Source organism: Alexandromys fortis, unplaced genomic scaffold, assembly GCF_014885135.2.
Source record: "Alexandromys fortis isolate MF-2015 unplaced genomic scaffold, M_Fortis_MF-2015_v1.1 scaffold_84, whole genome shotgun sequence".
NCBI lineage: Eukaryota > Metazoa > Chordata > Mammalia > Rodentia > Cricetidae > Alexandromys > Alexandromys fortis.
In genome coordinates, this window is record NW_026068017.1 from 1,090,409 (window position 1) to 1,103,960 (window position 13,552).

A 13,552-nucleotide genomic window follows, 5' to 3' on the forward strand; every position below is an offset into this window, starting at 1 on the left:
GGGCCTTGAGAGACGGCTCAGAGGTTAAGAGCACTGCTCTTCCAAAGGTCCTGAGTTCGATTCCCAGAAACCACGTGGTGGCTCACAACCATCTGTAATGGGTCTGGTGCCCTCTTCTGGCCTGCAGGCATACACACAGACAGAATATTGTATACATAATAAATAAATCAATATTTAAAAAAATTTTCTATCTGGAAAATAGAAGTGGAAGGAGTCTAAGCAATATAATGACAAAAGACCATCAGATGCGGGTAATATGGATAAAAAGAGCAAGATTTAAAATTTGCCAATCCTCCACAATAAGGCCCAACTCTATCAATTCCTGGAAAAGTCTTAATATCCCAAACTATAAAATAAAATATTCAAACCCATACATATAAATAATTAAGTAAACAACTAAGTGGGAAGACTGAAATCTTCCTTATAGAAGAATTCTGCCTGGTGGTGGTGGCATAGGCCTTTAATCCCAGCACTCTGAAAGTAAAGACAGGTGGATCTTTGTTCCCAGCCTGCCTGGTCTACAGACAGAGTGAGTTCCAGGACAGCCAGGGCCACACAGAGAAACCGTATTGAAAAACTAAAAAAAAAAAATTGAATGTTAGCAAATATCCCTCTTCCAAGGTGGAGTGTCATCCTCTCTTTCCATTATGTGAGGATAGAAAAAGCTGAAGAGGGGCAAGGTGACACATACCTGTAGTCTCAGCACTTGGGTGGCTAATACTGAAGGATCACGAGCTTGAAGGCAACATGGGATACAAACAAATCCCAGATAAGTATAGATTATATAGCCAGTTTCAAAAATCAAAATGAGTCAAGCAGTGGTGGGTGGCACAAGTCTTTAATACCAGCACTCTGGAGGCAGAGGCAGGCAAATCTCTCTGAGATCAAGGCCAGCCTGGTCTACCTACAGAACAAGTTCCAGAATCCCTGTCTCAAAAACAAAACAAATTTTTAAAAAACCTCAAACTTTAAAAATTCAATCTCTTTAAATATCCGAAGTATCTAAATACTTCAAAATATCTTAACTGTAGGCTTCTATAAAATATAAAAATAAAAAATAAGTTGCATACTTTCTTACTCAAAGAGGTCAGAACAAGGGCAGTTACATTCAAATCAAAGCAAAACCAAAGCCCAACAGTGTAAAGAGTCAGTGCTTAATGTCTGGGACCTACTCAGGATCCTCTGAACCTGAACTTCAAAGTAACTTGGCAGCAGCACTTGCTCAGCTCAGTCATCCACAGCACACAGTTTTTCTTATAGGCTCAGACTAGGTACCTCTACAGTCTGAGCTTTCCTGGTCATCTCACAGTACAGCATCTCCAAAACACTGGCATGTTCACTGTAACTGTGTTGCACTTTCACCAATACCCTCTTCTGGGTTCTTGTCAGGGACTAACTCTGCCACATAGTAGACAAGCCTTAACTTCTCTCCATGACCCCTTTAATCCAGGATATTCTACAGCAACTGAGGCTGCACCTAGCTCCAGCTATGGCTCAGTGACAGATCTGCCAGCAGCAGAGACTAACACTAAGCCCAATATGACATTAGTACCCTGGGCAACCAGCCAGCAACCAAGTAGTAAACTCCATTGTGAAAAGGGCAATGCTTTGTCCTTACTGAAATACTTACTTTGGTTTTAGATTTGTCTTTTCTGCATATGTTTCTGTCAAAACTACCATCCATGAACTTACAGAATTTTACTACCCTCGTGAAATTCTATATAGCATTGCTTCTGACCAAGAAGCTCACCTCAAACCAGAGAAGTTTGACATCGGGCGTATGCTCATGTAATTCACTGCTTCTTACCATGTTTTTCACCATACTGAACAGCTGACCTGGTGAAACAGCAGAATGGCCTTGTTTTGTTTTGTTTTTCGAGACAGGGTTTCTCTGTGCAATAGTACTGGCTGTCCTGGAACTAACTCTGTAGATCAGGTTAGCCTTGTCATTGAGCCCTGCCTGCCTCTGTCTCCTCAGTACTGGGATTAAAGGCATGTGCCACTTCGGCCCAGCTTAGAATGGCCCTTTAAAGTACACTACAGGGCCAGGGTTCTCCTGAAGACAACATATGCTTAGAATCAGCATCTAATATATGGCTAATATTTTTCTCAAAGTTAGGATACATGAGTCTAGGAATCAAAGGGTGGACCTATGATGGCTAATCTTGGTTATCAACTTAATTACATCTGAAATCAACTAAAACACCAGTATGCTTAGGAGTGTTTTCCGGATTTGATCATTTGAAGTGGGAAGATCCACTATAAATCTAGAGCACACCTTCTTGTGGCAGCCTGTAGGAGATCACATAAAAGGACACAGAAGAAGAAAGTTTTTGCTTTTTGCCTTGGAAGAAAAAGCTTTTGCTTTGTGCCTGCTTGCTCACTGCAACTTCATCTATCCTGTTTTAGAAGGATTCCTTCACTGGCATTAAAACCTATTCTTCAAGGTTCCAACATAGACTCAAAACCAGCAGCTTTCTAGGAATCCTGGACTCCAGTACAGGCTGGAACTACTTGTGACATCTAGTCTTATGAACTACGTGAACCACCACTTGTAAGCTACTCAATAACAAATGTTAATTACATTCTTCTGGTAGATGATGCAGAACATGGAAGAACCTCTTTATTCCTAGGAAAGGAAGCATAAGAAATAGTACTGCTCAACTTTACTGAAAACCTACATTCTTCAAAAATAAATAAAGCAAATTAAAATTTTAACAACTCGTTAATATAGTGCATATCTTTAATGCCAGCACTTGAGAGGCAGAGACAGATGTCTTTGAGTTCAAGATCAACCTGGTATACATGGTGAGTTCTAGGCCAGCTAAAAGCTATACAGTGAAGACCTGTTCCAAAAAAAATAAAATAAAGTAAAATAAAACAAAACAGAAACATATTTGTGGGTACATATCCAAAAGAAATGAAAGCAGAGTCTTGAAGTATTTGCATAAACATATTCACAGTTGCACTAATCACAAGAGCAAGAGGTGGAAACAAGTCAGGGCATAGTAGTAGTTCATGCCTTTAATCCCAGCATTCAGGAGGTAGAGGCAGGCAGATCTCTGAGTTCGAGGACAACCTGGTCTACAGAGTTCTAGGACAGTCAGGGGTACACAGTGAATCCCTGTCTCATAAAACAAAAGACAAACAGAAGGAAGGAAGGAAGGAAGGAAGGAAGGAAGGAAGGAAGGAAGGAAGGAAGGAAGGAAGGAGAAAAAGAAGTCACGTTATACTGTACAACATGAATAAACCCCAAGGATATCATGCCAAGTGATAAAAAGACAAATATTGTTGTAAATAGGAGCATGAGCTACTTTTCATCCTGGCTAGCTTTACACCCGAAATAATTACATAGAAACTGTATTCATTTAAACACTGCTTGGCCCATTAGTTTTAAAATCTTATTGGCTAACTTTCACATCTTGATTAACCCATTTTTAATCATCTGTGTAGCACCATGAGGTGGCGGCTTACCAGGATGAGTCTAACCTATGTCAGTCTCGGGTCGGAGAATCATGGCGTCTGCTTGACTCTGCTTTCTTTCTCCCAGCAACCTGTTTTGTCTACTCTGCCTACCTAACTTTCTGCCCTATCAAAAAGCCAAGGCAGTTTCTTTATTAACCAATGAAAGTAACACATAGACAGATGACCCTCCTACATCAAAATATAGTATGATTTCTACTTATACAGACGTAACTCAAGTATCAGATTCACAGAAAAGCAAGGAAAATAATGGAAAAGGAGTATATTAAATGAAAATCTTGGAAGACAAAAAAATTCTAAATGTGTTTTACTAAAATGAATTGACTTAAACTAACAAACTGCATACTTTAAAATGTTTGCAATGGGGGCTAGAGAGATGGCTCATTGGTTAAGAGCATTGCCTGCTCTTCCAAAGGTCTTGAGTTCAATTTCCAGCAACCACATGGTGGCTCACAACCATCTGTAATGGGGTCTGGTGCCTTCTTCTGGCCTGCAGGCATACACACAGACAGAATATTGTATACATAATAAATAAATAAATAAATAAATAAATAAATAAATAAATGTATTTAAAAAATGTTTTCAATGTGGTGAAAGAAAGAGCAAAGGGTGGAAGTGAGAGCAAAATAAATATTAGACTAGGAGCCAGCAGGATGACTCAATGGATCTCAGTTTGATCTGGAAGACCTGTATGATGGGAGATAAGAGAATCCTCTGACCTCCACAAGCATACCATGGCACATGTGCCCACACACACAAACAAATGTAATTTAAAATTTAAGCTTTAAAATGGCTACAAGGATCAATCTGTCTTGCCAATGAAAGAAAATAAAATACTTTTTGTGTAGCGACACAAGCATACAATCCCAGCACTTGGGAGGTGAAGATAGGAGAATCAGAGACTGAAGGTCATCCTTGGCTACCCTGGCATAAGAGACTGAAAGCCAAGCAGTGGTGGAACATACTTTAATCCCAGCACTCAGGAAGCAGAGACAAGCTGATCTCTGTGAGTTCGAGGCCAGTCTGGTCTATATAGTGATTTCCAGGATAGGCTCCAGAGCTACAGAGAAACCCTGCCTACAAATAAATAAATATCTAAATAGACAGACAGACAAGAGAGACTGGGAAGGAGGGAAGAAAAGGAAAAAGAACTTAAAAAAGATTTTTTATGATTGCACCATTCCATATTCCCAACAGTAATATATGAAAAATCTTGCTTTCTGTCAACATTTGATGAATTTTTCTACATACATCTTAATTTAAGCTATTCTAATGGTTATATAGCAATATTTTATTGTGCTTTCAATTTACATTTCTCTAACATTTACTGATATCAAACATCTTTTCATTTGCCTATTTGCCATCTGTGTATCCTTCTTCAATGAAATGTCTATCTTTTACTTGTTTTCTAAATGTATTAGTCTTACTGTACAGTTCAGTTTCTTATACATTGGCTTTTGTCAAATGTATCTTACAGAGGGCAGTGGTTCTCAAACTTCCTAATACCGTGACCCTTGAATACAGTTCCTCATGTTGTGGTGACCCCCAACCATAAAATTTTTGTTGTTGCTACTTCATAACTAGAACTTTGCTACTGTTATGAATCATAAATATCTGAATTTTCAGATGTGAAAGGATAATTCAACAACCCCCAAAGGGGTCACAACTCACAGGTTGAGAACTGCTGTTCCCCGGGGTTAGAGAATGATGTGGGAGTGTCATATATCAATCTGTTGATTTCATTGGTTAAGCAATACAGGAACTCCTTGGACCTGATAGGTTAAAAGATAGATGGGAGGAGGAAACAGAATAGGATTCTGGGCGGAAGAGGAAGTGAGGTCAGACTCTGCTCGGCTCCCGGAGAGACCCGACAGCTCTGCTGGAGCAGAGACGCCATGCTCAACTCTCCCAGGATGGACAGAGGCTAGAATCTTCCCGGTAAGCGCACCTTGGGGTGCTTACACAGATTATTAGAAATGGGCTAGTCCAGGTGCGAGAATTAGCCTGTAAGGGCTAGAGTTCATGGGCCAAGCAGTTCTTAAATGAATACAGTTTGTGTGTTGTTATTTCGGGCATGAGCTAGCCAAGCGGCCGGGGTGTTGGGGACGCAGCCCCGCCGCTCCATATTTCAACAGAGAAAGGTATCTATCAGTGGATAAAAGCACTTGCCAGACAAGCCTGACAAGCTAAGTATAACCCCTGGAAGAGCAGACAGTGCTCTTGATCCTGGAGAGGAAGAGGGAGAGGGAGAGAGAGCGATGGCTCAAAGGTTAAAAGCACTGGCTGTTCTTCCAGAGGACCCAGGTTCAATTCTAGGGAATCTAGTACCTTCACACGGACAATATATGCAAGCAAAGTATCAATGTACATAAAATACAAATAAATAATTTTAAAAACCACCCAAACAAAATGAAACTCCCAAGTCTGGCTAGGATGTAGCTGAATTGGTAGTGTTTGTCTAACATACACAAAATCCTAAGTAGGATCCCTAGCACTGAATAAAACCATGTATCTGCATAACTAGCAGTCAGGAAGAAAAAACAGTAAGTTTAGAAACTTAAGGTCATTCCTGTCCACATAGCAAATTTAAGTCCAGCCTAGCCTATGTAAAAGCCTGTCTCAAAAACAATAATAATAATAATAATAATAATAATAAAAGAAAACTCCCCTAGTACTTGAACAATCAGTAGTTTAATTGTAAACTTTTCTCCCATTTCTAAACATGTGGGATCTTTCTTTTTAAACTTGATCCAAAACACTTGCTGAAGTGGTAGGATTAAGTATGTGCCATTATAACCTGCTTTTTCAGTACTCTTTGAATAGCCTAAATTAACACTTGGGGCTATTGATAAGACAAAATAGCCCAAAATGAGAAACTGGATACCTACAGGAAATCCTCCAGGAGCAAAAATGATTTAGGGAACTAAATGTGGCTCAGAACCAGCAGTTTCATGATCACTGAAGCACTGTTTTTAAAATTAGATTCTTAGAAGATGGGCAGTGGTAGTGGTGCATACCTTTAGTCCCAATATTTGGGAGACAGACACAGGTGGATCTCTTGAGTTAGAGGCCAACCAGGTCTACAGAGTGAGTTCCAGGACAGCCAGGGCTACACAGAGAAACTGCCTCCAGAACGAAATTCTTGGGCTTAGAGGGTGGCTCAGAAGGGTAGCTAGCATTTAGCTAGGTTCAATCTCTAGCACCACAAAATAAAGAAAAATAAATAAATGAATAAAGACGCTCACTGGATTCCTGAGCCATATCAACAAATACAAACTAAAACGAGGCCAGAAAACTCTCCATTTTCACTGGCTCCTCACACAAAATCTGACATGACAATGTTCTTAGCAAGAAACCAAAGGGTATAGAAATTTTCAGATTACTTTTAACATACACCATTGAAACTTCTATTATAAAAGCCCAAATATTTTGTTACTGCATAAAAGAGGATTCTTCCTCTTTTAGAATATCTATGAAATGGAGGAAAAGTAGGATGTAGAGACATAGCTCAGCTGGTAAAGTACTTGCCTAGAGTGCAGTTCTATTTTCAATATTCGGGACAGCATAAAACCTGGCTGATGACGTATTAACTAATCCAGGCAGTCACATAATGAAAACTTATAGGATCAGAAGTTCAAGTCATTATAGGATACAGCCTGGGCTACATGAGACTCTTTCAAAATTAAATAAATAAATAAATGGATGAATAAATTTTTGGCTTGTTCATTTTGTTGTGTTTTGAGACAGACTGCCAACAAATTCCTGCCATAGGCTCTCTCCCAAATCTGGGATTTACACTAAACCTACCTAGCTTAAGATTTATTTTCATTTTATGGATATGAAATTTTTACCTTCATGTATGTCTGTGTGTGACTAATGCCCACAGAACCCAAAAGAGGGCATCATACCCTTAGAACAGGAATTACAGACAGTTGCTATCCTCTATGGGTGCTGGGAATCAAACCCAGGTCCTCTGGAAGAACAGTCAATATTCTTAAACCTTGAGCCATCTCCAGCACTTAAGATTTTATGTGTCATTTTATACGTTTTACTAAAATGGAAAACAATACAGTATAGACAATAAGACAGTATTTCATGTTGGAAAGGATCTCACTGTGTAGCCTTGAATTCAAAGATTCATCTGCCTCTGCCTCAAAAATACTGGGATTAAAGGAATACATCATCACACATGACAATTGATTCTTAATTTCTACTTCAAGGGAGTGAATAGATGACTCAGCAGGTAACAGAACTGGCTACTCTTCCAGAGAACCTAGTCAGCTCACATTTATCTATAATGCCAGTTCTAGCAGGCCTGATGTCCTCTTCTGGCACCAAGTACGCACAAGGCATAAATGTAGTGCACAAACATACATACATGCAGTCAAATACCCATGCACATAAAAAAATTTAATAAGGTAAAATTCTACCTCATTGACTGTGTCAAGTACTGTTCCCCAGGGAGCAATTTACCCAGCTGAAAACAAGAAGTCTATAAAATAAGAAGGCCCTGGCTCTAGCAATTCCCTTAGCAGCATTCATTTGACCTTCAGCAAGTTATTTAACCTCACTAGCCTCCGTTTTCTTTCAGGAAGGATTAAATAAGATAATGCGTAAAATATTCAACACAGTGGCTGGTACATGCCAGTCCTCAGCAAAGAAGCCATTAAGTGCATCACCTCTATAACTGGGATAGAAGCCTGTAACCTGGACTAAGGAGGTAGAAGTAGGAAGGTCAGGTGTTTTAAAGTCACCTTGAATTACAAAGCAGGTCATTGTCTCAAAATGTAAAAAATAATCTCTAAAACCTAAGAGGACTCTTGGTCAGAAGGAAAAATGGTTAATTCTTGTACTCTGCATTTTGTTGTTGTTTTGGTTTGGTTTATTTTTTTAATATTTATTTATTATGTATACAGTGTTCTGCCTGCATGTATTCCTGCATGACAGATGGGGTACCAGTTCTCATTATAGGTGGTTGTGAGCCACCATGGGAATTGAACTCAGGACCTCTGAACCATCTCTCTAGTCATTTTGTTTTTAAGACAGTGTCTATGTAGCCCTGGTTGTCCCGGATCTATGTAGACCTGGGTGGCCTTGAACTCATTCCCAAGTGCTGAGATTAAAGACATTATGCCACCATGCCAGGCTCTGTACTCTATTTTAACCCCACATTTATACCTTTAAAATCTTTTTAATTAGTCTATTGTACTGAGGGACTTCTTGGTGTTTAATGTAATAAATCACAGAAAACTGCCACTAACTAAATCCGCAAGGGAGTAAGTCATAACCTAATAATATCACAAAGAAATACACAAGCTATCCAATTTCATGAGTGTGTATAAGGTGCTCTTAACTGGCTTTCCCAATAGCCAAAATGGTGAAACACCATAATCCAATGACTTTGTCTCAGGGGACTTTCAGCAACAGATACATTTTTCACTATCACAAATGAGGGTATGCACTACTACTAGTATCTAATGGGTACAGAACAGAAATGCTGTAACCTTCACTGCACAGGTAAAACCCTGCACAGCCAACAATTGCCCTAAAGGTACCAGAGGCGAAAAATTCTGTAACCCAGAGTTCTGCTAAACTACTGAAGAACAAAGTTCTTCATTACAGGATAAATTCTCCCAGGTAATAAATCAAAATCTTTTATTACTGGCAGACTACTGGCTCAACAAATGCAGCCAATGTTGAAATTCTAGGGCTGAGAACATTTAACACGTTTGTATTACCTACTCAGTGTATTTTAATATTTTTAAGGCATTTATTATCAAATCTTATAAGTTCACTGATTTCAAGAGATTACATTTTACCATTCTTTATTATTTTCAAGTGATACTAGAAAACTCATTTATAAATTGCTACTAAAGTAAAGCATCTTGATAAGCACCTTTATTTTAGGTACTAAATAAATCTAATATTTTCACATTTCAACTAACAAACCTTGTTCCATACATTTTGAACAAGTTAATTAAAATCCCTAAAAAAATGACTTTATTATTACATTGTCTCTAGTCAAGAAAGCAAAATAATTGTAAATAGTAATTTACAACTAGGTAACTTTATAAGAAAGCCTGAAAAGTTAATCATGTTCTATTCTCTCTTGCAATATATTTTAGGATACCTCATAAGAAAAATCAACCATTGGTTAAGAACCTTAAAAATGTTTTGTCTATTATTTTTGTGAAGAAAGAAAAGGGACATGAGCCTACTGTGCTGACAAAGGATACAAATCCCAGCACTTGGGAAACAAGAAAGATCTACGAGTTCCAGGACAGCCAAGGGCTCCATAGAGAAACACTGCCCCCCCCCCCCAAAAGGCTATATTTACAAATGGGCATTAGTTTTGGTTTGGTTTTTCAAGACACGTTTTCTCTGTGTAGCCCTGGCTGTCTGGGAACTCACTCTGTAGACCAGGCTGACCTTGAACTTGGAGGTCCGCCTGCCTCTGCCGCCAGGGTGTTGGTATTAAAGCAGGCTTCACCACTGTCGGCCAGGGTAGTGGTTTTGTTTTTTTTTTTAATATAGTAGTACTGTTAAAATCTTTTGCACTTTTAAAGATGTTTGTCATTTCCATTATATAACACTTCTGTTTTAATACTTAGTTCTGTCTACTTAATGATTTGCTACATAATAAAAACGTATTCAGATAAAGTTTTTTTTTTTAATTGTGTTTTGTTGTTTTTGAGACAGGGTTTCTCTAAATAGCCCTGGCTGTGCTGGGATTCACAACTGTAGACCAGGAAGGCCTCAAATTCAAAGATCCGCCTGCCTGTGATAAAAAATTCTTAAGGAGAGTAAACTCTTCATTCCTTCTCCCAAAACAAAATAAAGGGAGGAAAAGACCACAGTAAAAGGATACTTTTAAGTAAAATAAATTATTTCACTTCTTTCGAACAAAGTATTTCTGACCGGTATAACTTTTCCATTCACTTCAAAATCACTGTCCCATCTAGAATTTTAATCCAAACCTGCTAGCTCATGGTCTAATAATAAACATAATTATACAATCTGTACCAGCCCTTGTCGACCTTTTCCTTAAGAAGACATAAAGGTGATTTGACACCTCAAACTCACAGAAATCTATTTCATCTATCTCTCAACGCTTGGTTAGAGGAGGGCAGGGAAAGGGGGGGGGGGACCGGCTACAGGTTGAGGAGGGGTAAGATCGCCCGGACCCAAGCAAGGCACACGCTTGGCGCTGGACCGCAGGGGTAACTACCGGTTCATTTCTCTTTAAATCTGGCAGCACGTGGGGCGGCATTGTGAAGCCACCAACCCGCCTCCTCCCTCCTCTCCCCCCTCCACTCCGCACACGTACACCTCCAGCGCGCATGCTCCCCTCACACAGTCCTAGCAGAGTAGGAGCCAACCCCCTAAAAAGTCAACCTGGAAGCCGCAAACGGCCGGAGGCCGGGACAATGGGGGAGGGGGACAGAGACTCCACGGGGGAGGCACTCAGCCGCCGCCCTGGCCAGAACCTGAGGCGGGCCACAGCCCTGTGGCTGCGGGCCTGCGCGGGAGCAGGAGCCGCGCCGAGCACAAAGCCCCGGCCGGCCAGCGAGCGGCTCTCCTCGGCACCCGCGCCCACCCTCCCCCAGACGGGCGGCGCAGCCCCGAGTTCGTGCCAGGCGGAGGCAGGCGAAGCGGAGTCGCGCACCCCGCCGAGCCCTCGACGCCCCGCGCCAGCACCCTGGCCACCCGGCCGTCGCTTTTGTTGTCCGCCCTAACTCCGCGGACCCCGCGCCGCCGGGCCAGAAGTTTGGCGCGCCTCCCCTCTCCGGGACTCGGACTCGCAGTGGCGCGGGGCCCGCACACTCCCCGGGGTCCCTGAGGTCCCGCGGCCTCCGCCGCACCTGAGCCCGGGATCCGCCCCTCGGGGAGGGTCGGCCCGGCCGGGACCCACGCCCCTCCCCCGCAACGCCCCAGCTCCATGGGGGAGGGGGCAGCCGCCCTGGGCGCCCGGCCCGTCCGAGGGCGAGGCTGGGGCGCGTCCCCGCCCCCAACACCCTCCGGAGCCGGGCCAGCAGAGTCGCCGGCCGACCGGCCGAGACCCACGGGCTCCCACCCTCGCGGCCTCCGAGCGGGCGAGGGGAGGCGAGGGGCTCGTCAGCCTGCGATCGCGGCCCGGCGCCCCACCGCTCACCTGCCAGCTGTCTTCGCAGTAGCAGCGCCGACTGCAGCTCCGTCATCCTCCCCGCCAAGAGCCCGGGCTGCCGCCGGGGCTTCGAGGAACTGCGGACAAGCTCTGACGGCGGCTGAGGCTAGGTGTGTTGAGGAACCCGGGCCCCGCGACTGGAGCGCCGAAGCCGCGGGAGGCCGGTCTGGGGCGACAGGAGAAGCACCTAGCTGCCGATGCGAGTCGGCTCCGCTCCGCTTTCCTCTCAGCGCCTCACGCCCGGAAGGGGAGGATACCCGGGCCGCCGCGGCGCGCACTGGGACTTCGCTCGCCCGCTTCCCTCCTCAGCCCGCCCGTCGGCCCCACCGGTGCCTTCCCCCGCCACTGCCTCACTGCGCGCAGGGCCGCTCCGCGCAAGCGCGCTGAGCCTGCCTACTTCGGAAGCCGCACGCCTGCTAGCCCGACCCCTCGGCCCTGCTGCCCCGCCTCCAGCGGCGGAACCCCGCCCACCGCGCGCCGTGGGCTCAGCCCGGCCATCTTGGGAAGGTCCACGCCCGCCTAACTGCGGAAGCCTCGGCTGGTAGACGCCCCGCGGACGCCATGACAAAGAGGTCGCGAAGGGTCAGGACGCTGCCTCCTGATGTCAGTAGGAGGTCTGAGCGACGGGACCAGAGGGGCAGATGTCGAGTTGTTAGCGGGCACCCAGCAGCCATCTAGCACTACATATACGAGGTGTGCGAATTAGACATTGTTACAAAGCCGAATTTAGGACTGGTGTGCCCCATTTTAAGCATGGTGATAATTCATAAAGAATGCACAGAATTATCCTTGATATAAAATGTTCCGAATCTCATAGCAGAGAACGTTTAAATAAACAATTAGTAAGACTGAGCACAGTGTGGAGTTGTGATTAGCACAATCTTGATACACGGTTAATTGAGTGGGTGCTTTATACCTGTAATACCAACACTGAGACTGAAGCAGGGGAATTGGGAGAAGACTCCGCCCTCACTACAGAATGATACTGTCTTCGCCTGGGGATGGAATCCATAATAGAAATTGTCTAGAAAGGCACCTACTATGTAAAGTCCAAGTGTGAAATCCAAGGTTAGGAAAAATAAACCTTATCCAGCTGTATTTAATCTTCCCCGTTTCGAAGTCTTGTGCTGTCAACGCCGTAGCAATAAAGAGTCAACGAAGAAAGGGGAAGGAAAAATAACAATGACAGTCAATTTTGTTTGTTCTTTCACTAAATGTTTGTTTAATCCTTAGTTCCCTGTACCTGGACTGTAGAAAACAAAAACTCTGCATAGGAAAGCAACTACATTTCTACCCATAAAGGCCTGCAGCTTCGGTGAGCTCCAAGTAAAATGAACAAGAGAAGCAGATTCCAGCAGGTGTGTTATAAAAATTAAAGCACTAGCAGGCACAAGACCCTGGCTTACCTCCCTATAGCACTGTCCCACCAGACCAAGGGAACAAATAAGCATTGAGTGAATACTACCAATTTACGGACTAAGCCAATTTTATGATTTCGGAGTTTGGTTGAGGCAAGGTTTTTCTGGGTAGCCCTGGATGTTCTGTTACTGCTCTGCAGACAGGCTGGCCTCAAACCCAGAGGTCCACCTCCCACTGCAAGGCATTCACCTCCACACCCTGCTGGGTCTTGTTTTCAAGGACTGTTTGTTTGTTTGTTTGTTTGTTTGTTTTAATGTGTCTGTGTATGAGCCTGTGTGAGTTTATGTGCACTGTGTGGGCACCTGGTGCCCAAAACTCAGGAGAAGGCATCAAATGCCCTGGAACTGCAGTTGCAGGATTGTAAATGTGGGTGCTGTCCTCTGTGTCCTCTCAAAGGCAGAGAGTGTTCATGATCCTTGATGATCTCCCCAGCCCCTATCCTTTTGAACAATGCGTTTCATTATGACACTTTCATACATGTACTTT

General features: G+C 43.3%; 1 protein-coding gene across 2 annotated transcripts in view; it reads right to left on the reverse strand.

Moving 5' to 3' along the window:
- Ube2g1 (ubiquitin conjugating enzyme E2 G1) overlaps window positions 1–12,754 on the reverse strand; it is an 82,746-nt gene extending 69,992 nt beyond the window's left edge. The window contains exon 1 of one of the 2 annotated variants that reach the window (XR_007595462.1): window positions 11,636–12,754. Coding sequence is in view for 1 of the 2 variants with exons in the window: in XM_050162466.1 (XP_050018423.1) it covers window positions 11,636–11,681 (46 nt within the window). In the remaining variant the exon portion in view is untranslated. The remainder of the gene's footprint in view (window positions 1–11,635) is intronic. The other variant, XM_050162466.1, reaches the window with a different exon arrangement.
- Between the last annotated feature and the right edge of the window lie 798 nt (window positions 12,755–13,552).